The sequence below is a fragment of the Sorex araneus genome, chromosome 4 (assembly GCF_027595985.1).
Source record: "Sorex araneus isolate mSorAra2 chromosome 4, mSorAra2.pri, whole genome shotgun sequence".
NCBI lineage: Eukaryota > Metazoa > Chordata > Mammalia > Eulipotyphla > Soricidae > Sorex > Sorex araneus.
The window spans coordinates 45,284,272-45,307,672 of record NC_073305.1 but is presented as its reverse complement, the minus strand read 5'-3'; the positions used below and the strand labels follow the sequence as shown (position 1 = coordinate 45,307,672).

Here is a 23,401-nt window from a genome sequence, read left to right as displayed (position 1 = left end):
GGAACGGGCTTCCCTTCTGACCCAAGGGGGCAGGGGCCGGGCTTCCCAACTGCAGCCTGCAGAGGTAAGACCGTCCCTGCAAGGCACTGTCCTCTGCGCCCCGCACCCGCCTCTCCTCCCTGACTCTTCCTCCTGGCTGGGTCCCCAGGCAGCCACAAGTGCCTCTCCAGGTTCCAGCCCCATCTTTCTGCCTTGAACGCCTCTGCTGTCTCTCTGGAAATGGGCGCCTTCAGACCTGTCCTCACCAGAAGTGTCCCTGCCCCACTCTGTTCCCATTGGTCTGCGGACCAGGAAGCTTCTGTCTGCAGAGTTGGTAATGACAACAGAGCAAAAATTATCTTCTAAAGTTATGTGGCTAGATTTACTGTTGGATGGGAAGGGGCTGATGTTTGGCAGAAACTTATTTTTCCTGTATGCCTCTAAGTTAGCAAAGGCGCTCATGTTCAGTGGGGAAAAGCGTTAGGAAGCCACAGGCAGATGCCGGTGAGAAGCGGTTCCATCTGCCCCTTCAGGGTTATTTTTAGAGGGCACACCTGGCGGTTCTCAGGGGTCACTCCTTGCTCTGCTTGGGAGACTGTATGCAGTGCTAGGGATTGTACCAGGGTCAGCTGCCTGCAAAGCAAGTACCTTCAATTAAGTCCCTTCGTGTCTACCCAAGATAGTTCTTATCTGGTGATTCTACACATCCAGTCATTGATACTGTGACTTCTGGTCACATCTTTCTTTTCTCAGTGGAATTCTGAAGCAAGTGGGTTGTTACTTTCCCCAGAGGTTAAGGCAGGCCTGGGATGATAGCTCAACAATCAAACCCAAGTTTGAACCCCAGCACCACATACTCTCCAGCACCACAGGGTGTAGTCCCTGAGGCTCTCAAGCGCGGCTGTGTTGCTGTGGTCTTCCCTGGTCCTGCAGGAGCCAAGCACCACCACATCTTCAGTCTCTAATGAACCACTAATTTAGCCAAGTATGGCTGGGAGTGGCTCCCGAACACTGCTTGGGAGACCGCAACAAAAAAGTAATGCAGTAAGAAGTGCAAAGGCCAGGAGCAACCTTCAGGAGCTTGAGGTGGGAACACCCATAATAGGGACTCACGGGAACAAAGCAAAGCAACCTATGGGGACATTCCCTGAATGTCACCCATGGGCTCCCAGCAGAGCTGACCAAAACAGTCCCTAAAAGTTCTGTAAGGCACACCCATCACTGTCATGTGACAGGTGTTCTGCTTCCTCTTTTCTAGCTAGAATCAGTGACATTGATTTCCAGTCATTACTCCTTCCTCATTGGAGTGCCGAAGGCTAGGAGCTCTTCTGAGACTTCAGAGCTCAGTGAAAGCAGAGATTGTGGGCGGAGAGACAGGAAAGGATGAAGGTACTTGCCTTGTGTGCCTCCAAGCCCGAGTTTCCTTCCCATCCTTGTTTATGGTACCCCAAGCACCACCAAGAGTGACTCCTGAGCGCAAGGCCAGGAATACTCCTGAACACTGCAGGGTATGGCCCAACTCCCACCTCCTGCCAACAGGAAAAGGGAAAGCACAGATGGCCTGGGAAACTAAGGCAGGAACAGGTGACAGCACCTGTGCCTTGATCTGTTCCCTGTTAGGATGCATACAAGTGACCTCATGCAAGGGCAGGCTGAGCCATGCCAACTGTCCGAGTGCTGGACCCTGTGCCCAAGTGTGGCCCCTTGGTAAGGGAAGCAAAAGCTCCCAACTGTTTCTGCAGGACCGGCCACGAGGCCCTCAACATATTTGCATAGATGTGGGAGCTCCCGCTGGCAAAGAGAAGTAGAGCTGCCCCAGGCATCGAATCTGGTCTTAGGGCTCAGGCCGCCAGGAGTCTCAGAGCAAACACCTCTGTGATGACTTCACAGTAACAACTTGCAGCCACAGAGAGAATGATAATTAGCTAGAGGGCTTTCAGGTCAGGAACTGTGAGAGTTCTAATTTTTCCATACCTTTTCCCCAGTTGTAGTATTGATATTTTCAGTCATTTCTGGTAGCATAAGTAGTGGTTTTCGGTTAGCTTTGGGCTTTGGGCTTTGGGACAGTGCTCAAACGCTGCTCCTGCACAGAGCTCAGTAGGTGGCCCCTGATGTGTTTGGGGAACCACATAGAACTACTAGCACCTGGGCCTCCAGCGTACATCAGATTGAGTCTCTCTCTGGCCCCAGTAATAATTTAGTTTTATGGCGCTTTTTGTTCTTTCTTTGTTTTAGGGCTACACCTGGGCAATGCTCAGAACTTACTCCTCAGGGTTTACTCCTGACTCTGCACTCAGGAATTACTCCTGGTGGGCTCAGGGAACCATATGATGCCAGGGATCGAGCCCAGGTCAGCCCTGTGTAAGGCAAGTGCCCTACCCACTGTACTATCACTCTGGCCCATTCGAAATATTTACTTTTAAATTAACATTTCCGGGGCTGGAGTGATAGCACAGCGGGTAGGGCGTTTGCCTTGCACGCGGCCGACCCGGGTTTGAATCCCAGCATCCCATATGGTCCCCTGAGCACCGCTAGGGGTGATTCCTGAGTGCATGAGCCAGGAGTGACCCCTGTGCATCGCCGGGTGTGACCCAAAAAGAAAAAAAAAAATAACATTTCCCTAATGACAAAAATTGTTGAACATCTTTTCAGTGGTTTATTAGGATCTTGTTTGTTTTTGTTTGGGGGCCACACCCAGCAGTCCTCAGGTCTTATTCCTGGCTCTGAGCTCAGGGATCACTTCTGATGCACTCAGGGACTAGACAGGGTTTCAGGGATTGAACATGGTTTGGCCAAGTGCAAGGCCAACACCCTGCTATCCACTGTGCTATTGTTCTGGGTTATCTATCTTTTATTAACCTCTTGTATGTATGTAGGGTGAGGTTCGGGTTGTATTTTACAATACATTTTTTTTTTCTTTTTGGGTCACACCTGGTGATGCTCAGGGATTGCTCCTGGCACTGCTTGAGGGATCATATGGGATATCGGGGATCAAACCCATGTCGGCCGCATGCAAAGCAAATGCCCTACCTACTTACTGTACTATCACTGCAGTCCCATCTTTTTTGTTTTAATGAAAAAAAATCAGTGTTTCTTTAAGTAAAAGCAGGTAGTATTTGGAAGTTCTAAAGAAAGGCAGGGGTACAGAGGGAAGAGGAGAGATGAAGAGGGAGAGAAGAAAGAGACAGAGGCAGAAAGAGATGCATTCATTCAAGAGAGAATAAAGACTTCTCCAGAGTGGGCAGGGAGCCCCACAAATCCCAGAATTGAATACAAAAGTATACATATTTACTTCCATGTAAAATGCCAATAGGGAGGATGTGGCAGACACACGTGTTCGAGTATAACATGAGCTCAGCAGTAACACGTGCTCAGGTAGCATAGGTGCCGATAAAAAGTATTTTTTATTGAAATTTTCTTATATGTGGGATCAGGGACTTAAGTGTTAGTACAGCAAGTAGGGTGTTTACCTTGCAAACAACTGATCCAGGTTCTGTCCCTGGCACCCCATATGGTTCCCTGAGCACCACCAGAAGTGATCCCTGAGCTCAGAACCAGGTTACTCCTGAGCATCACCGGTTTGAGCATCACCGGTGTGGCCCAAAACAATAACAAAAAGATGAGAGAAAAAGAAGAAAAAGTGTTCAAGAGAAAATATGGACTTCTCCAAAGTGGAAAAAGCCTCATGAGGTTGTCTTTTGGTAAAAGGAAGTTCTGAATTATAATGTTACCTTATATTTTAATATTTTAAGGTTAGTGTATTTTGTGTCCTGTCAAAAATGCTTAAGCCAGGAATATCTGTGATCTCTTCTGTAGCTTTTTGTTGTTTGTTTGGTGAAGTGGGGGCACACCTAAGGCTGTGCTCAAGTCTTTCTCTTGGGGGCTGTATAGCGTGCAGGGGATCAATCGAATCTGGACAGGCACTTTTACCACTATTATCTGGCCTCTGTGGAGCTTTTTATTATTCCCTCCTTTTTTGTTGTTGTTGTTGGCATTCAAACCTGTGGCCTCACTGGCCTCACACATGCACACATGCAAGTCATGTACTCTGCCACAGAGGCACAGCCACAGTCCAGGTGTAACTTTTTTAATCATAATATTCAGTATAGTATCCACCTACTTTTTTTTTTTTTTTTTTTTGCTTTTTGGGTCACATCCGGTGATGCACAGGGGTTACTCCTGGCTCTGCACTCAGGAATTACTTCTGGCGGTGCGGGGACCATATGGGATGCTGGGAGTCGAACCCGGGTCGGCCACGTGCAAGGCAAATGCCCTACCCGCTGTGCTATCACTCCAGCCCCAGTATCCACCTACTTTGACTTTCTCAACACTGCCTTTAGTGTTTTGGGTCTTGTTTTTGGGCCACAGCTGGCTGTGCTCAGGGTTTACTTTTGGCTGTACAAAGCAAGTACCCTACCTGCTTTTCTATCTCTCCACCACTGTCCTTTCTTTGTAATCTTTTTTTTTTTTTCTGGTTTTGGTGTTCAGGGTTATTCCTGGTTCTGTACTCAGAAATTACTGCTGGTGGGCTCAGGGGACCATATGAAATGCTAGAGATCAAACCTCAGTTGGCTGCATTCAAGGCAACTGCCCTACCCACTGTATTATCACTCTGGTCCCCAGTCATTTGTATTTTTGACCCTGATACATTTTAGAATCTAGTTTGTAAGTTCACACACACATACATACATGCATAGTTATCTACTAGGAATTTTTTTTTTAGTGCGTGCTTTGTATGTAGGAGTTCTGGGTTCAGTCCCTGTCACCACCACCAGGAGTGACCCCTACACACTACTGGGTATGGCCCCAAAACAATAATTTGTCCGACTGTTTCTAACATATAGAAATTACAGTTCATTTTTGGGGGGTGGGAGTGGGGACAAACCCAGCAGTGCTCAGGGCTTATTCCTGGCTCTCTGCTCAGGGATCACCCCTGGCAGGGCTCGTAGGTGCCAGGGATTGAACCCCTGAGCCACATATAGAGCAAAGGCCCTACCCACTGTACTATTGTTCTGGCCCCTAAAAAATATTGAGTTTTGTATATTGACTTCTAATTTTAAAATTAAATTTTAAAATTAAAGTTAAGCAGCCCAGTGACTGCTTAACTCATTCTGAATAACTTACCTTTAGGTTACTTTGGGTTTTTTATAGACACAATCTTGTTGCCTATAATTTTTTTCCTTTCTAATCCTCATACCTTCTTTTCATACCTTATTGTACTGGATAGGCACTCCAAACTAATACTGAGGCTTATGGTCATCAGTGCATATTTCTCTCTAGCAATGGCCAAGTGCTCCAGAGGGGAGGGGAAAAGTCTATTTTATTTTATTTAAAATTTACTTATGTTGGGTTTTGGACCAAATTTGGTGGTGCTCAAGGGCAACTCCTGGTTCTATACTCAGGGTTCATGCCTTCTATTATCAGGGGACTATGCATTACTGACCGGCTGCATGTATGGCAAGTGCCTTTACTCCCTGTACTATCTCTCCAGCCCTCAATATAATACACACACACACACACACACACACACACACACACACACACACACACACACACACAATGTTGGGGGCTACACCCAGCAGCATTCAGAAACTATTCCTGCCTCAGGAGCAATGCCTGACAGTGTTTGGAGAATCATATATAGCACTGGGGATCCAAACTGTGGTTGGTAGCATGCAAGGTATGCACCTTAGACTCTGTACTATCTCTCCAGCCCCTCAAATACTCCATATTAAATAGAGTGAGCAAGTTTGTATAAGAACAATGCAGGAGAATTGTTGCTCATTCAATTCTATAAGGCTAGTGGTGGGGTCAGAGATAGTACAGTGGGTAGGGCACTTGCCATGCATGTGACCAACCAGGGTTCAATCCCTAGCACTTCCCTGCTAGGAATGATCCCTGAGCACAGGGTGTAGTAAGTCCTGAGCACTGATGTGACAAAAAAAAAAAAAAAAAGAAGAAGAAGAAGAAAGAAGCTAACAGCAACAGAATGGAGTTGAAGAGCAGAGGAATGATAGATTCCTTGGTGAGACCTTGGTGAGATTAAAGAATGTCCACAGGGAAGGAAGCTAGATGGGTTGGTCAGGTATTTTATTATGTGTCCCTCCCAGCAAGACTCCTCTGGCCAAAGGAGGAAGAGGGCAAAACAGGGTAGAGAGATAAAGATGTCAAGAGGCCAAGGTGTAGAGGGCAGTTTCTGTCTGTCGCTTCTTGGCCTTCTGGTCTCTGGCCTATTTTCCATCTATTCCGAAGCAACCTCAAGTCCAGGTCTCTGGGCCCTGTGTAAACTCTCTGGCTTGAAGCCGATGAGGCAAGACCAAAGATGAATCATATTGGGGGAGGGATCTTTGCCATGTTTTGGAGTGTCTGGGCCAGGCTGGACTTGGGGGAACTATTATCAGTACTTGGTTTTTAATCTTTACAGGGGGCATTTGCAGCCACCACAGGGGTGTAGGGCAGAGAGGAGTTTGGAAGAGGATGAGGAGGCCCTCACAGAGCAGCTATCCCAGAGGGAAGACAACTGTGGGGGCAGGAGTAGCAGGGAGTCCTTGGAATGACATCTGTAGTCACGAGTCAGGGGCATTGAGGAAAGGTGCTCACATGGTGTAGTAGCTGAGACCATTGAGGAGGCAAGGACCCTTAATGCCTTTGCACACTGCCCACACAGCCTTCAGGGTCTGGGATTACACCTTCCTTTCAGCTGCTAACCACCTCTTGGACACTGGTGTTCAGGTTTCTTTTACTGCCCATAATGTTAAAATTGGTTCAGGTTCCTCTTTGATAACTCAGCATCCCTCCCCACAGCATTCCGCCAGTGTAAAGAAATGTGTGCCTTCCATTAGCTAAACTATGAAGCCTCAAGGGACGGATGTACAATCAAAAAAAAAAAAAGTCCCTAGCCTCCTCCCCCTAGCCCCTGCACCAATCAGCGGGTGCTATTGGCTCCCCCCACCCCCATCCAGCGGGTTCCTAAAGGGGCGTCGCTGGAGATGTTCTACCCTCACACTCACTCAAAAAAAAAAAAAAAAACCCAGACCATGTCGCAGGGCTGCAACAAATGTGGCGGTCCTCGGATTCTGAGACCACCACTGGAGCCCACCCGCCAGTTCTCGGTAGACACGTGGGGTGTCGGGGAGGAGAAACGCAAAACGCAGGAACCCCGCCTCCCGGAAGCGAAAAAGCCAAGAGACTGCGCCGTCTGATTGGTTGGTGGTGATGTCATAGGTACCTTTTGGGGCTGGCCAAAGGCCCTAGCCGGAGTTCTCAGCGGGGTTTGAAGCTGCAGCCGCGCCCCTGGGAGTGTCTCCAGTCATTAAGGCACGCCTCACTCCGGGGACGCCCGCGCCCTCTGCACGTGACGCCGAGCTCTTTGTCGTTGCAGTCTTTGCAGGCCGGTCCTTGGAGGACCTCCTGTATTCTCTTCCGCTATCCAGCAGCCCGCAGAGCCTCCCCCCACCAGACAATGAGTCGGCCGTGGGGGGGGTGGAGCCTCCCAGTATGCCAATAGAAATAGTAGCTAGCTTTCTAATTGGAACTCCCAGTTTACCCCCACCCAGCTCCTGTACAGTTACGTCTATTCCGTTGTGCCTACCCATTGGCCAGCCGGGGACCGCTGGCGCTAGGAGCTGTACAGTCCTGGGAGGGCTCGATTGAATCTCGAGAGGACTGAGCTTCCGTCGGTCCCTTCAAGGGGTTAAGGGACACGGTCGTGGTTGGCAAGGGGCGGGATTCCGAGGAAGCCGAGTCTGCAGCTGTGCGGCAACGTCAGGCTTCACTTGGCATCCCAGAGCAATCGAGACCCGCGGCCTGGGAAACTGTTGGGACAGTTAGGCAGGGGAGAGCGTGGCCTCTGCACCTGCCTCGGATTGGTCACCTCTCATCCCTTGTCCGAAGGGGCGCTCCCTAAAAACAAACGGTCGCAACGTGTTTTTAAGTTGAAAGTCGCTGGTCAAACAAAGCTATTGTTCAAAGCTATTGACTCCTTGAGAAACCCCATTCAGCCTAGCTTCCTCCGTTCCTAGGATTCCGTACGATACCCTGATCTGCAATGATATGAGAATACTCATTCTGCACATCATTGCAGAATTTTATAGAACAAAATCCAGGTCAGAATTCAGCATTAGTCCTTAGAGGAACAGGAGACCGGCGAAACCGAAAAGCGACGAAAGCAACGGGTTAGGGCGGTGGCTTTGAGCGAGGAGGGGGGATCCAAGAGGGGCAAACTCACACGCCCCGTTCAGCACCGTGGGCAGCACTTAAGCTGTGCCCTCACTAAAGATGGCGCCAGCCGCTTCGGCAGCCTGAACTGTCATGCGCCACAGGCTGTACCAACGGGTTTGGGACTTCGGGGCGGAGGTGGAACGAACCATTGCAGCGGCCGGAAGCCATGTTGGAGCGGCGGGAGGCGGCAGCAGCGTCGGAGATGCTGTGGTGGGGGCGGCAAAAGCTGAGGCCGCACGCCAGAGGGGTTCTGACCGCAGAGTAGATGGTGCCCAGAGGGCGGTGGCGGAGCGGAGCGAAAGGCCGAGAGGCGGGGGACAGGGGCGGCGGCAGGGGCCGGGGAGGGGGCCCGAGTGGCGGGGCGGGCCCAAGGCCTGGACCGGGGTGGAGGGTGGTGGAGGCCGTGTGGGGAGGCGGGGGGTGATGGCGAGGCGGCCGCCGTGGTGGGGTCTCAGGGGGCCGACGATCCCGGTACCGCTGCTCCTTCTCCTCTCTTTGTTCCCCCTTAGCCGGGAGGAGCTGAGGGGCGGCGGGCGCCAAGGTTGGGACCCGGGGGTAGCTGCTGCTACGGGGCCAGGGGCACGGATCCGCGGCAGAGCCTTAGTTCTTTGTCCCGACCCTCCCGGGGTCCGGGAGGATGGAGATTCTGGGCTGGAGGTCAAGGACCCTGTTCTCGTGGGGCTCCGAGGTGGGGGCCAGAGCGCCCAGGGTGGCCCAGGACCCTCTGAGCCACCGGAAGTGAGGTTGGGGCCAGAGTACGGGGTTCAGACATTAGGCAGTCGTGGGGGTGAGACCGGACGGGGACCAGAGTCTCCGTTATGCTGGCGCCTGGAGGTCTCCTTTTGCGGGCGGTCCGGAACCTCACGGAGAGAGAGTGTGTCGCCAGAGGCTCTGTCCCCAGGTGTTCCAGGCTCGGAGAGCAGCTCGCCCTTCCCTTCAGACCTTCTGGTTCGACCCCGTGGTTCCAAGCTGTTATCCTTTCAGAGGAGTGCTAGTAGGGGCTCTCCCCCAAAAGTGGGACCCATGCGCTGCTGCGGGGAATTGTGGCCGACGGGGAGCAGGAGTCAGGATGAGAGAATCGTGACGTCCCGAACGGAGAGGACAGTTTCCCGGCCGGACTGTTCCCCCGGAGCTGGGGCCTCTAGTCCCGAGCCCGATTCAGCACTGCGCAGAGCGAGAACAGCTCCCGCGCCGGGTTCAGCACCATGCGAGTTGCGGACAGCTCCCGGGCCGGAGCCGGAGCGCATGCGCTCCCGCGGGCTCTTCCGCCGCCGCTTCCTCCCGCAACGCCCGGGGCCGCGCCCCCCGGGAATCCCGGTCCTGCTAGAACACTGGAGGCTGTCACGGGAGAGCCGGGTCCGTTCCCGTCGTGCCACAAACCGCCACCCGCAGTTTTCTCAGTATAACTACCAGGCACTTGTGCCCGAGAATGAGGCGGCGGGCACCTCGGTGCTACGCGTGGTGGCGCAGGACCCGGACGCGGGCGAGTCGGGACGCCTAGTCTACTCACTGGCTGCGCTCATGAACAGCCGCTCGCTGGAACTGTTCAGCATCGATCCGCAGAGCGGCCTCATCCGCACGGAAGCCGCTCTGGACCGCGAGAGCATAGAGCGCCACTACCTGCGTGTGACGGCTCAGGACCACGGCTCGCCGCGCCTCTCGGCCACCACCATGGTGGCTGTTACAGTGGCTGACCGCAACGACCACGCGCCTGTGTTTGAGCAGGCGCAGTACCGGGAAACACTACGCGAGAACGTGGAAGAGGGCTACCCCATACTACAGTTGCGTGCTACAGACGGCGACGCGCCCCCCAATGCCAACCTGCGTTACCGTTTTGTGGGACCTACAGCTGCGCGTGCCGCAGCTGCCGCCGCCTTCGAAATTGACCCACGCTCTGGCCTTATCAGTACCAGCGGCCGCGTGGACCGCGAGCACATGGAAAGCTATGAGCTGGTGGTGGAGGCTAGCGACCAGGGTTTGGAGCCTGGGCCTCGCTCTGCTACCGTGCGTGTGCACATAACTGTGCTCGACGAGAATGACAACGCGCCCCAGTTCAGTGAGAAGCGCTATGTGGCACAGGTGCGGGAGGACGTGCGCCCCCACACGGTGGTGCTGCGCGTCACGGCCACCGACAGGGACAAGGATGCCAATGGACTGGTGCACTACAACATCATTAGCGGGAACAGTCGTGGCCACTTCGCCATAGACAGTCTCACAGGGGAGATCCAGGTGGTGGCGCCTCTGGACTTTGAAGCAGAACGAGAGTATGCCTTGCGTATCCGGGCTCAGGATGCAGGCCGGCCACCGCTGTCCAACAACACGGGCCTGGCCAGCATCCAGGTGGTGGATATCAATGACCACGCTCCTATTTTTGTCAGCACACCTTTCCAGGTTTCTGTCCTGGAAAATGCCCCGCTGGGCCACTCTGTTATCCACATTCAGGCAGTGGATGCAGACCATGGGGAGAATGCCAGATTGGAGTACTCCCTAACTGGTGTTGCACCTGATACACCCTTTGTGATCAACAGTGCCACTGGCTGGGTCTCCGTGAGTGGTCCCCTGGACCGTGAATCTGTGGAGCACTACTACTTTGGTGTGGAGGCTAGGGACCATGGCTCACCCCCACTCTCAGCCTCAGCTAGCGTCACAGTGACAGTTCTGGATGTTAATGACAATCGACCTGAGTTCACGATGAAAGAATACCACCTACGGCTGAATGAGGATGCAGCTGTGGGCACCAGTGTGGTCAGTGTGACTGCAGTAGACCGTGATGCCAATAGTGCCATCAGCTACCAGATTACAGGTGGCAACACCCGGAATCGCTTTGCCATCAGCACCCAGGGGGGTGTGGGTCTGGTGACACTGGCTCTGCCCCTGGACTACAAGCAGGAGCGCTACTTCAAGCTGGTGTTAACGGCATCTGATCGTGCCCTTCATGACCACTGCTATGTGCACATCAACATCACTGACGCGAACACTCACCGGCCTGTCTTCCAAAGTGCCCACTACTCAGTAAGTGTGAATGAGGATCGGCCAGTGGGGAGCACTGTGGTGGTCATCAGTGCCTCTGATGATGACGTGGGGGAGAATGCTCGCATCACTTATCTCCTAGAGGATAATTTGCCTCAGTTCCGCATTGATGCAGACTCAGGAGCCATTACACTGCAGGCTCCTCTGGACTACGAGGACCAGGTGACCTATACCCTGGCTATTACAGCTAGGGACAATGGCATCCCACAGAAGGCAGATACCACTTATGTGGAAATAATGGTCAATGATGTGAATGATAATGCTCCTCAGTTTGTGGCCTCTCATTACACAGGGTTGGTCTCTGAGGATGCCCCACCTTTCACCAGTGTCCTCCAGATTTCAGCCACTGACCGTGATGCTCACGCCAATGGCCGGGTCCAGTATACTTTCCAGAATGGGGAAGATGGGGATGGAGATTTTACCATTGAGCCCACCTCTGGCATTGTCCGCACAGTGAGGCGGCTGGATCGGGAGGCAGTACCAGTATATGAACTGACTGCCTATGCCGTGGACCGGGGTATGCCCCCATTGCGGACTCCAGTTAGCATTCAGGTGACTGTGCAGGATGTGAATGACAATGCACCAATCTTCCCAGCTGAGGAGTTTGAGGTTCGAGTGAAGGAGAATAGCATTGTGGGATCAGTGGTGGCCCAGATCACTGCAGTGGACCCTGATGAAGGTCCCAATGCCCATATAATGTACCAGATTGTGGAGGGGAACATTCCAGAGCTGTTCCAAATGGATATCTTCTCTGGAGAGTTGACAGCACTCATTGACCTGGACTATGAGACTCGCCAGGAATATGTGATTGTAGTACAAGCCACCTCAGCCACTCTGGTCAGTCGGGCCACCGTGCACGTCCGTCTGGTTGACCAGAATGATAACAGCCCTGTGCTCAACAATTTCCAAATCCTCTTCAACAATTACGTCTCCAACCGCTCAGACACCTTCCCCTCGGGCATCATTGGACGCATCCCAGCCTATGACCCAGACGTCTCCGACCACCTCTTCTACTCCTTTGAGCGGGGCAACGAGCTGCAACTGCTGGTAGTCAACCAGACCAGTGGGGAGCTGCGACTCAGCCGCAAGCTTGACAACAATCGCCCGCTGGTGGCTTCCATGTTGGTGACTGTCACAGGTGAGGGGCAAAGGGAAGGCAAGTGACTTAGTGATTTCTATTTGTCAGGTTCTTAGGGACTCCACAGGGCACTTCAAACCAGAGAAGGACTCCCAAGCCTTTTAAGAATTCCTTATGTGCTGGGTTTCTGTGTTCCATCTGACATAGATCTTAACAGGTTGGGTTCAGATAGGAATTTAGGTTATTGGACAGTCTCCACAGAATCCCCAGTATCCTCAGGGTTCCAGAAGTTTCTAGAAAGAGGGTAAAGAACTATTTACTATTCCCCAGGATGGCCCCTACTCACTCTGAAAGGTAATCAGTTCCCGGGATAGCCAGCCACACCACACCACTGTTCAGCTGAAGCCTCCTTATGAGAGTCAGACTACTGAAGTGCAACTCTCATCCCATTTGTACAGAACAGGGAAGCTGATAGTCTAGTAGTTAGGAGCTTTGGCATCCTCAGGCAGAGTAGGCCCACAGATTTAAGCCATTCTCCAAGGCACTGACTGAGGCCCTGCCCTTTCTGAAAATGCCCAGAGGTATACTTGCTGCTTTCCTGCCTCCACAGTCCCAGGCTTTCACCAGCCCCTCCCCAGTAGGAGGGTACAGGTGGGAAAGGCTCTTGCAATCCTGCCTGCTGGAGGCCAGGGGACAGGCATTGCCTACTAATTTTATTCCAGGGAAGCCGTGACCTTCAGTTTTCTCTCATTTACTCAATAACCAGCCTATATTGTTGGCTTACTATGGCAGGGGGTGAGGGTGGGGCAAGAATAAGGCCTATAAGTATCTCATTTGTGGGGATAGTTACTGAAATGACAGGAGCAAAGTCTGGGGTGATGAGCAGCTTGCTGACCTAAGAATACTGAGGGGGGTAGTTTTAGGGTTCAAGACCCTCCTGCTGAGAGGAACTGGCTGACCCAGAGCTCTGGGGAACACGGTTGCATGACTGTAGGACTTTGGTCCTTTCTGGTGCCATGGGCAAACAGTTTGCTGACCAGAAAAAAGGGATCCCTAGCCTGGAACCTTGCCTTTTTCTTGATGGCGATGTTTTGCTAGTTCTGCAATTCTGGTGGGAAGGGCAAATGGGTGGCCAGTGACTGGCGCCTCTCTCCTGAGGAGAGACCTGTTGACTGGGGTGACACTGGCACCTCTCTCCTGAGGAGAGACCTGTTGACTGGGGTGACTTGCAGGAGGGTGGGCTACTCACCACTAAGGGGTTTTCTTGTGTGCTTCTGAGGGAATGACTTGCTGGCCTACCAGCCCTGTCTGGGTAACTGGCTGATCCCAGGCCGGCCCCACATATTAGAAGGAGGGGAGGGAAAAAGCAAACAACACTTGATACAGGGAGCTGGACAGCCACTGGCCTCAGTCCTCTTGAGTCCCAGAGAGGGTCAGTCACTGGCTGCAGACTGACCACTGCCTTTACTCCCTTTTGACAGATGGCTTGCACAGTGTGACGGCTCAGTGTGTGCTGCGGGTAGTGATCATTACCGAGGAGTTACTGGCCAATAGCCTGACGGTGCGCCTGGAGAACATGTGGCAGGAACGCTTTCTTTCACCCTTGCTGGGCCACTTCCTGGAAGGCGTGGCTGCGGTGCTGGCCACCCCCGCGGAGGACGTTTTCATCTTCAACATCCAGAACGACACGGATGTGGGCGGCGCTGTGCTGAACGTGAGCTTCTCTGCGCTCGCACCCCGTGGGGCCGGGGCCGGCTCTGCGGGGCCCTGGTTCAGCTCCGAAGAGCTCCAGGAGCAGCTGTACGTGCGCCGTGCGGCCCTAGCTGCCCGCTCGCTCCTGGATGTGCTGCCCTTCGACGACAACGTGTGCTTGCGGGAGCCCTGCGAGAACTACATGAAGTGCGTGTCGGTGCTGCGCTTTGACTCCTCCGCGCCCTTCCTGGCCTCGGCCTCCACGCTCTTTCGGCCCATCCAGCCCATCGCGGGCCTTCGCTGCCGCTGCCCACCCGGCTTCACTGGAGACTTCTGCGAGACGGAGCTGGACCTCTGCTACTCCAATCCGTGCCGCAATGGGGGAGCCTGCGCGCGGCGCGAGGGAGGCTATACCTGTGTGTGCCGCCCGCGCTTCACTGGTGAGCGGGGCTCGGCCTGGGCAGAGCTCCGGCGGGGCAGAGAGTGCTAGGGAGGCCAGGGCATCGCTTGGTTTTTCCGTTTGGGTGTAGGGTGGGATCAAGTGCTCAACAGTTGAGCTACATCCCCGGCCTTGGCATCATTCTCTAGGGATAGGTTGTGTGGGTGGTTATGTCGGGCTCTGTTAGATCAGAAACTTAGCCTTGATAGCACAGGGGTCTTGCGAAAAATACAGACTGAGGTGGTGAAGGTGCAGCCGGGGTAAGGCCAGGCTGTGGTACCACAGACGGCCTGCGGAGGGGCGTGGCCGGGGCGTGGCCAGGCCCATGGGGCTAGAAGCCTGTCTAGGAGCCGTTGGCCTGGCGGGTCCATGGGAGCCGGAGCAGTCTAGCTGCTGGTTACCTCCTCTGACCACGGCTTGACTCCTAGGAGAAGACTGCGAACTGGACACGGAAGCTGGACGCTGTGTGCCTGGCATTTGCCGCAATGGAGGCACCTGTGCAGATGGACCCGATGGTGGTTTCCGCTGCCAGTGCCCAGCGGGCGGCGCCTTTGAAGGCCCACGATGCGAGGTGGCAGCACGCTCTTTCCCGCCCAGCTCCTTCGTCATGTTCCGTGGCCTGCGGCAGCGCTTCCACCTCACACTGTCGCTCTCGTAGGTGCCCACCATGTATCTCTGGGTGTCCCTGCACTGCCCCACCTGCATGTCCCCTATCCTGAATCGGACACTCCCCCCACCCCCACCCACTTGCCTGGGCATCTCAGAGCACGGTGTGTTCCAAGTGCCTGGACTGACCTCACCTACTCCCACCTCTCTCATCACTTCCTTCCTCGGCCCAGGCTAGCGGGGTGCCCTGAGAACTTGCCTGTTGCTTGCTTGTGGTGGGTGTGAGAGGTGTCTGGCTGGTGACGCCCTGCCCACGCTCCCCAGGTTTGCCACGGTGCAGCCGAGCGGGCTTCTCTTCTACAATGGGCGCTTGAATGAGAAGCACGACTTCCTGGCTCTGGAGCTGGTGGCTGGACAAGTTCGCCTCACCTACTCCACAGGTGGGTGCTCCGTGAGCGTGCAGGTGGGCGAGCAGGAGTGGATGTGGGTAAGGACGGGGGTGGCAGCCCAGTCCCTGGAGCTTTGCCTCATTATACACCCAAACACACCACTTGTTTCCCAACACACTGTGAGGCGCCAGCCCCAGAGGCTGTTCGCTGTGAAATATACTCACTCTCCACCAGGGAGTGGTGTGTACTTCTCCTGTCTGGCCACAGCACTTCAGTCTAGCCCATGTGGTCATCAGTGGGAAGAATCTGGTGACCACACTGGCAGGGGGAATGATGATCAGGGGTGGAACTGTGCCTACTCGGGCAGAGCAGGAGGCCTGAAGCAGCTTCTGGTGACAGGAGAACTTCTTCATGCATTCCCCCCCACAGGCGAGTCGAACACAGTGGTCAGCCCCACAATTCCAGGGGGCCTGAGTGACGGGCAGTGGCACACAGTGCATCTGAGATACTATAACAAGGTGGGCACCACCCTTGCATGGGAGTGTGGTGGGAGAGCTGGATGCCAGTTTCTGCCCCTCAGAGATTTCCTGGGGGTCCTGTTGAGTGGTATACCTGGATTTTTAGCCCCGGACAGATGCTCTAGGGGGTGCACAGGGCCCCTCCAAGGACAAGGTGGCAGTGCTGAGCGTGGATGACTGTGACGTGGCCATAGCCCTGCGGTTTGGTGCTGAGATTGGCAACTACTCGTGTGCAGCTGCTGGCATGCAAACAAGCTCCAAGAAGTGAGGCCCCAGCTCCTGCTTCCCCTGCCCTCCCCAATCCTTTACATACCTCCCTACACCCCTGCCTGCCCAAACTTCCAGCTTTCCCTCTCCCACTGGGATGCTGAAAGCCCATCTCACTTTAGCCCCTGTCCTCAATTCTCTTTAGCACCCCCACCCCCACACCACCCTAGACTCTTCTCCATCCCCTATCGAGCCACCCAGAAGCCTTATCCTTTGATCCCAGCCTCCAGCCTGCCCCAAGAACAGCTGTTCATCATGAACTCTCCTTTGTACCCCATAACTAACTGAAGTAAGGGTCTAGCATCTTCCTTAGCTTGGCCTTTGTCTCCTTCCCACTTCAGTCAACTTGTTATCTGAGTCCTACCCCCACACTTCCTAGGACCAACCCTCCCCTGTCCCAGTCCTGCCAATGACCTGGACTCCTAACCTCCAGGTCCCTGGACTTGACGGGCCCTCTGCTTCTGGGTGGTGTCCCCAACCTCCCGGAGAACTTCCCCGTGTCTCACAAGGACTTCATTGGCTGCATGCGAGACCTGCACATAGATGGCCGCAGAGTGGACATGGCAGCCTTTGTTGCAAACAACGGCACCACAGCAGGTAGGCCAGAGCCCTTTCATAGGGAGGCTAAAGGTCTCCATGGAGTGACCCCTAGTCTGATGTCTCTTGATAGCCTGGCATATCACTGTCTGGCTTTTAGTGTTTGGGGTTTTGTATGCTTTGGGCTTAGAACTAGCTGTGCTTAGAGGACAATGTGCAGTGCCAAAGTAAGGCAGGCACCTTATCTCCTATACTATCTCCCTGGTTTGGCCTGGTCTCTAGGGCCAGACTCCTACTGAAGTCACCTCTTGAGGCATTCGAACGTAAGGCCAAGCCTACTCTGAGCCGCTCTGGACCATTGTGTTATATCCAGCATCCACGCCCTCCTGTTCTCTCATCCTCCCTGTGCCTTTTCTCTTGCAGGCTGCCAGGCCAAACTGCACTTTTGTGACTCAAAACCCTGTAAAAACAACGGCGTCTGCTCAGAGCGTTGGGGCGGCTTCAGCTGTGACTGCCCCGTGGGCTTTGGGGGCAAAGACTGTCGACTCAGTGAGTGGGAAGCTCAGGGCAAGAGGGCCTGCAGGGAAACGTTGCTTCCTCTGGACATGGAGTCTCTGACCTTGTTTCTTTCTCCCTGCATAGCCATGGCCCATCCCCATCGCTTCCACGGCAATGGCACACTTAGCTGGGACTTTGGAAACGACATGGTTATGTCTGTGCCATGGTACCTGGGCCTGGCATTTCGGACACGGGCGACACAGGGGGTCCTGATGCAAGTGCAGGCTGGGCCACATAGCACGCTCCTCTGTCAGGTGTGTATGACCTGAGCCTTCCTCTGTCCTCTACTTTTTTGTTTTGTTTTGTGTTTGTGTGTTTTTCCTTTTTGGGTTATACCTGGAGATGCACAGGAGTTAACTCATGGTTCTGCACTCAGGAATTACTCCTGGCAGTGCTTGGGGGACCATGTGGGATGCTGGGAATTGAACCTGGGTCGGCTGTGTGCAAGGCAAACGCCCTACCCGCTGTGCTATCTCTCCAGCTCCTGTCCTCTACTTCTAATCTCTGATGCCACCAGCAACATTGCTGTGGAGGCCGGTCCCATCAAACACTTGAACAATGGCCCTCTCCCACCTTGATGGCATTGCAAGCAAAGGACACCAGCATTGAGCTCTTTATGCTTGTTGCACCAATCCATAGTCCCTGGGCTTGTCCTCCACCTCTGGCCTAACTTCAGCTGCAGTGCCCCTGGCACAGCAGCCTGCGTGCCAGTTATAGTCTTTCCTGCTGGCCTCTGGTTTTCTTTTTTTGGTGCCAGGGCCTCAGCTATGCTCTTCCACTGAACTGTATCCCCAGCCCCCTGCCTTCTACCCCTATATATACGTATATATATATGTGTGTGTATATATATATATGTATATTTAAAATCTCTGGGCCTTATCTGAACTCCTGATACCCTATTTCTGGCATCCTCCTAACTTAGAGTTCTGACTCTAGGGCTCTGTTTCTCCTCCTGCAGCTGAATAGGGGGTTGCTGTCCGTGACGGTGACCAGGGGCTCGGGCCGCACTGCCCACCTCCTCCTGGACCAGGTGACTGTCAGTGATGGCCGGTGGCATGATCTGCGGCTGGAGTTGCAGGAGGAGCCAGGTGGCCGGCGGGGCCACCATATCCTCATGGTTTCACTGGACTTTAGCCTCTTCCAGGTCTGACCTCTGACCTTGATGTCGTCCATTCTCAATCTTCCAACCAGACTCACTTCATTTGACCCCACCTCTAGTCTAACTCCTCAACTCCCCCCACTGCTCGCTCCCTCCAGCTCCTCTTCATAGCCTTGCTCTGAGCTCAGAACCCATCCCACCAGCCAGGTTGGTCTACTCTCAAGCCCTGCTCCTATCAGGGAGGCTGTCCAGATTTTGTGCCTGCACTTAGGGCATATACTTCTGTAGCCAGTACTTGGCTTAATGCCTGGAATCCCTCTCCAGTCTGTGTCCCACTCTCCCCAGCTCAAAATCATGGAGTTTCAGGGTTGGTTGGGTCCCCGAGAGAAGCTTCCTATTGGCCGGTCATCCCCTGTGCTCCAGCAGGTGCTCTGTCTCCAGGAGCAGACCCTTCCTGACCTTTCTCCTAGTACAGAGAGACAAAGCATGATTGTGCAGGGTGAGGACGAGGGTTCATCATTACCTCCAACCCCCAATGCTGTCTGTCCCCCTCCTCCAGGACACCATGGCAATAGGGAATGAGCTGCAGGGCCTGAAGGTAAAGCGGCTCCATGTGGGAGGCCTGCCCCCTGGCAATGATGAGGTTCCTCAGGGCCTGGTTGGCTGCATTCAGGTAAGAGTCAACTTGAGAATGTGATACAGAGCCTCGGGGTCAGTGGTTGGAGATTGGGGTGGTGCTTGGGGTCCTCAGAAGCTCTATCCATGGGGAGGGGTGTTGCCCAGAGCTGTCAGATGGGGCACCCTTTCTGTGAGATTAGAGGTGAGATTCTCAGGGACCATGATATCCTTGGGGGCACTGCACTGGGGAGCACCAGGTTGGGGTCTGGGTTTTGGGGGTTCTGCGGGAGATTGCATGTCAGGGTGGCTGGCTTTTCAGGACTTGGGGCTGAGGTGTTTTGACATGGGTTTCACCCATTGCTGGCTGTGTCAATAGGGGGTGTGGCTCGGCTCCACGCCTTCGGGGTCCCCGGCCCTGCTTCCCCCCAGCCACCGAGTGAATGTGGAACCTGGCTGTGCTGTGACCAGCGCCTGTGCGTCTGGGCCCTGCCCACCCCATGCTGACTGCCGAGACCTCTGGCAGACCTTCTCGTGCACCTGCTGGCCAGGTGGGGCCTGGAGTGTGGGGAGGAGGGTCGATGGCGCAGCAGGGACCCAGGACGGTGTCTGCTTCCTCCTGTGCTTGTGGCCAGTCTCCTGAGCTCCCTGACCCCATCTGCAGGTTACTATGGCCCAGGCTGTGTGGACGCCTGCCTCCTGAATCCGTGTCAGAACCAGGGCTCTTGCCGGCACCTTCCGGGAGCACCGCATGGGTATACCTGTGACTGTCCAGGTGGCTACTTTGGGCACCACTGCGAGCACAGGTAATGGGCTGATGGGGCTGAGATGATGGGGGAGCGGGGGAAGAGCCAGGGGTTTACTGATGTACTGTGGCAGCACCTCACTTGGCTCTCTGCCCCCCCAGGATGGACCAGCAGTGTCCGAGGGGCTGGTGGGGGAGCCCAAGCTGTGGCCCCTGCAACTGTGACGTTCACAAAGGCTTCGACCCCAACTGCAACAAGACGAATGGGCAGTGTCACTGCAAGGTGGGCCTGGCCCCTGGCACCTGACCTTTTGCCTCTTCCCTGGACATGATTTGTCAATCCTTATTCAGCTTGCTGACCTCTGCCACCCGACCCAGACCTCGTCTCTTCTGACCTGACTGCTCTCTCTTGTTATCAACATCAAACTTCTCCCTTCAATTTCATTTGAGGTCCAGCCTGCCTCTGCCTCTCTGGGCCCTCTGCTGTGACCCTGCTCATGCCTGTGATCCCATGCCCCGACCTCTGACCTCGGGCCCCTGACCCTTCTTCAACAGGAGTTCCACTACCGACCCCGGGGCAGTGATTCCTGCCTGCCTTGTGACTGCTACCCCGTGGGCTCCACCTCACGTTCATGTGCACCCCACAGCGGGCAGTGCCCCTGCCGCCCAGGAGCCCTTGGTCGTCAGTGCAACAGCTGTGATAGTCCTTTTGCAGAGGTGACAGCCAGCGGCTGCCGGGGTGAGCAAGCTCTGCCCAGATCCATATGTGGAAGCCACCACTGCTGTGGCATGCTTGGCTCTCTGTCCTCTGGGAGGCTCCTAAAGAAAACCCCTTAGGCCCAATGTGCTGATGTTGTGTTACAGAATGGGACAAGCCAGCTCCCAAGGCTGGCAGGACAAGGGTGGGCACTAGTGCTGGGGTGGGGTGGGGCGAACCCTTGTTCCAGCCTGGAACCCCTGGCTTAAAGTCGTCTCTTTTTTAGTGCTCTATGATGCCTGCCCCAAGTCCCTGAGATCCGGTGTGTGGTGGCCCCAAACCAAGTTTGGCATCTTGGCCTCAGTGCCCTGTCCTCGGGGGGCCCTTGGTATGTACTCTGAGGGCAGGGGCATTGCTGAGGTTGAAGGGGGCCCTGTCCTCTCACTGCCAAGACCAGCTCTTTTTCTGAGTTGGGTCATCTTGTTCCTGCAAAGAGGTGGGAGTGGGGTAGGGGCTTATGTGGGTCCCTCACTACTTGCTAAGAACTCTGGGTCCCTCCTTGTACCCTCATTGCACCTCCATCTGTTTCTCTTGGCTTCTGGGCAGGATTGCGGGGTGCAGGTAAGGGGGTACGTGTTTGCTCAGGTGCGCTGCGCCCTCCCACTGCCAGAGCTTTTGCAGACTCCTCCTGCTGCCTGAGGCCTCTCACTGCCCTTCCCACTGCCTGAAGTCTCTGAGACCCCTTTTTGCCATTTGAGGATGCTCAAGGTCCTCAGACACAGCTTCCCACTGACTACGGACCCTGTAGGTCCCTCCCGCTTTCTGAGACTGCACACCCCTGCTCAGTGCCTGAGATCCCTGCAGGCCTCTCCCCACCGAGAGCACTAAAGCCCCCCCTTCAACATCTGTCTGAAGACCCCAGAGGCTCCGCACATTGCCTAAGTTCCCCGCAGATACCTCCCCGCTGCTTGCGGTCCCTGCTGTGGCTGCACAGATCATCTGTGTGTGCATGTTTATGTGTCTCTTTGCGCCTGTGCACGTGTCTGCGAGTCTGTATTGGAGGGAAGCTGACTCTGGGTTTAAGGGAGGGTCTTCATTGCTGATGGCCACAGATTCCCTTAAGACCTAGGTCACTTCTCATAGAACTGCACCCCAATCCCACAGACCAGGGAGAGGTAGTAATTAAGTCACCACTGGGAGAGTTAAAACGTGTAGGAGAACCAACACCCACTGCATTTTGGCCTCAAAACATTCCTGGATGACGTAGTCTGCATAGTTTTAGCGAACATATGTGTGTGAATGTGTGTGTGAGACAGAGAGAGAGAGAGAGAGAGAGAGAGAGAGAGAGGAGTGAAAGGAGAAAGAGAGAGAGAAATCATTGTATGTCTGTGTGTGCTTGTCCTGGCCCAGGAATATATGTGCATGTAGAAGAGAGCACTAGTGTGTGTGTGTGTGTGTGTGTGTGTGTGTGTGTGTGTGTAGAGAGAGAGAGAGAGAAAGAAAGAGAGAGAGAGAGGTCTGGAGGAAGAGAGAGAGAGAGAGAGAAGAGCGTGCTGTATGTCTTGTGTATGTCACTGCGTGTGCTTGTCCTGGCTCAGGAGTGTAAGTGCATGTAGAAGTGAGCATCACCACATGCACATCCAGCCTCTGTGCTCTCCTTTTTATAGTTGATGATTCAAAATGTGTATAGAGGGACTGGAGCCATAGTACATTGAGCAGGGCACTTGCCCTGCACATGGCCAACCTGGGTTCCATCCCTGCCATCACATATGGTACCCCAAGCTCTGCCAGGAGTAATTCCTGAGTGCGGAGCCAGGAGTAACCCCTGAGCATTGCCTGGTATAGGCTCCAAATAAAAACAAACCAAAAAGTTGTCCATAGAGTATTAGAGAGAGAGCTCAAAAGGCTGGAGTGTGTCCTTTGCATCCAGGAGTCCTGGGTTCAATCCCTGGCAGAGCATGGTCCTCAGAACACTGCTGGGAGTAGCCCCTAGGCACGCCTAAGCACTGTTGGGAATAGCCCCTAAGCGCAGTCATATGTGGTCCCAAAACAAGCAAGCAAACACAAAACCTGAATAAATCAAATGGTTCATAGAGGGGCCTAGGGTTTGATCCCCTGCATTGCAAAAAGAAAAAAAGGAAGGAAGGAAGGAAGGAAGGAAGGAAGGAAGGAAGGAAGGAAGGAAGGAAGGAAGGAAGGAAGGAAGGAAGGAAGGAAGGAAGGAAAGGAGGGCAGAAAAGGTGGGAGTGGTTCTCAAGAATTGAGGCATGTAGCAGAGCTGGGGGCTTGGGGTGCGTTGCCCATGACTCATCCACACAGACATCAGCTTTCTAGCATTTCCCTAGAAAGTGGAGGTACTGTGATTTACCCACTCATGAGAGTGCGCAGACCCCCAGTCTGACAGGGGTTGCCTGCCCGCAGGTGCTGCCGTGCGGCTCTGTGACGAGGACCGGGGGTGGCTGGAGCCAGACCTTTTCAACTGTACGTCCCCCATCTTTCGAGACCTCAATCTGCTGGTAAGATCACCCAATGCCTGCCATGATTGGGCCCCCGCTGACCCGGCCTCAGCTCCCCCAGTCTGTGCTGGGCCCCACATTGGACTTTGCCTCCTGGGCTTCCCAGTTGCCTTTTCCTCTAGCTAACTTTACTCTGTCAGGCTTTAGAGGCCCCAGGCACCCCAGAGGAGCCCACATCCCCACCTTTGTTCTGGCAGCTGGATGGTCTGGAACTGAACAAAACAGCACTGGATACTATGGAGGCCAAGAAGCTGGCACAGAGGCTGCGGGAGGTGACTGGTCACACTGACCACTACTTCAGCCAAGATATCCGAGTCACAGCCCGCCTGCTGGCCCACCTTCTGGCCTTTGAAAGCCATCAGCAGGGCTTTGGGCTGACAGCCACTCAGGATGCCCACTTCAATGAGGTGGGTATC

At 54.3% G+C, this 23,401-nt stretch overlaps 1 protein-coding gene across 5 annotated transcripts in view; it reads left to right on the top strand.

The window, feature by feature from the left end:
• The first annotated feature begins 8,193 nt into the window (after nucleotides 1-8,193).
• LOC101538922 (cadherin EGF LAG seven-pass G-type receptor 3) overlaps nucleotides 8,194-23,401 on the top strand; it is a 37,088-nt gene continuing 21,880 nt past the window's right edge. For 2 of the 5 annotated variants that reach the window (XM_055134136.1, XM_012934203.2), the window contains exons 1-19: nucleotides 8,195-12,367; nucleotides 13,789-14,439; nucleotides 14,867-15,092; nucleotides 15,369-15,484; nucleotides 15,863-15,951; nucleotides 16,058-16,215; nucleotides 16,652-16,815; nucleotides 17,179-17,304; nucleotides 17,398-17,567; nucleotides 18,272-18,457; nucleotides 18,972-19,085; nucleotides 19,407-19,578; nucleotides 19,692-19,833; nucleotides 19,935-20,055; nucleotides 20,328-20,511; nucleotides 20,756-20,857; nucleotides 21,076-21,090; nucleotides 22,891-22,985; nucleotides 23,183-23,392. In XM_055134136.1, coding sequence (XP_054990111.1) covers nucleotides 8,290-12,367; nucleotides 13,789-14,439; nucleotides 14,867-15,092; nucleotides 15,369-15,484; nucleotides 15,863-15,951; nucleotides 16,058-16,215; nucleotides 16,652-16,815; nucleotides 17,179-17,304; nucleotides 17,398-17,567; nucleotides 18,272-18,457; nucleotides 18,972-19,085; nucleotides 19,407-19,578; nucleotides 19,692-19,833; nucleotides 19,935-20,055; nucleotides 20,328-20,511; nucleotides 20,756-20,857; nucleotides 21,076-21,090; nucleotides 22,891-22,985; nucleotides 23,183-23,392 — 7,119 coding nt within the window. In that variant the 5' untranslated portion in view covers nucleotides 8,195-8,289. Of the gene's footprint in view, nucleotides 12,368-13,788; nucleotides 14,440-14,866; nucleotides 15,093-15,368; nucleotides 15,485-15,862; nucleotides 15,952-16,057; nucleotides 16,216-16,651; nucleotides 16,816-17,178; nucleotides 17,305-17,397; nucleotides 17,568-18,271; nucleotides 18,458-18,971; nucleotides 19,086-19,406; nucleotides 19,579-19,691; nucleotides 19,834-19,934; nucleotides 20,056-20,327; nucleotides 20,512-20,755; nucleotides 20,858-21,075; nucleotides 21,091-22,890; nucleotides 22,986-23,182; nucleotides 23,393-23,401 lie in introns of all 5 variants that reach the window. The other 3 variants (XM_055134138.1, XM_055134137.1, XM_055134141.1) reach the window with 2 other exon arrangements.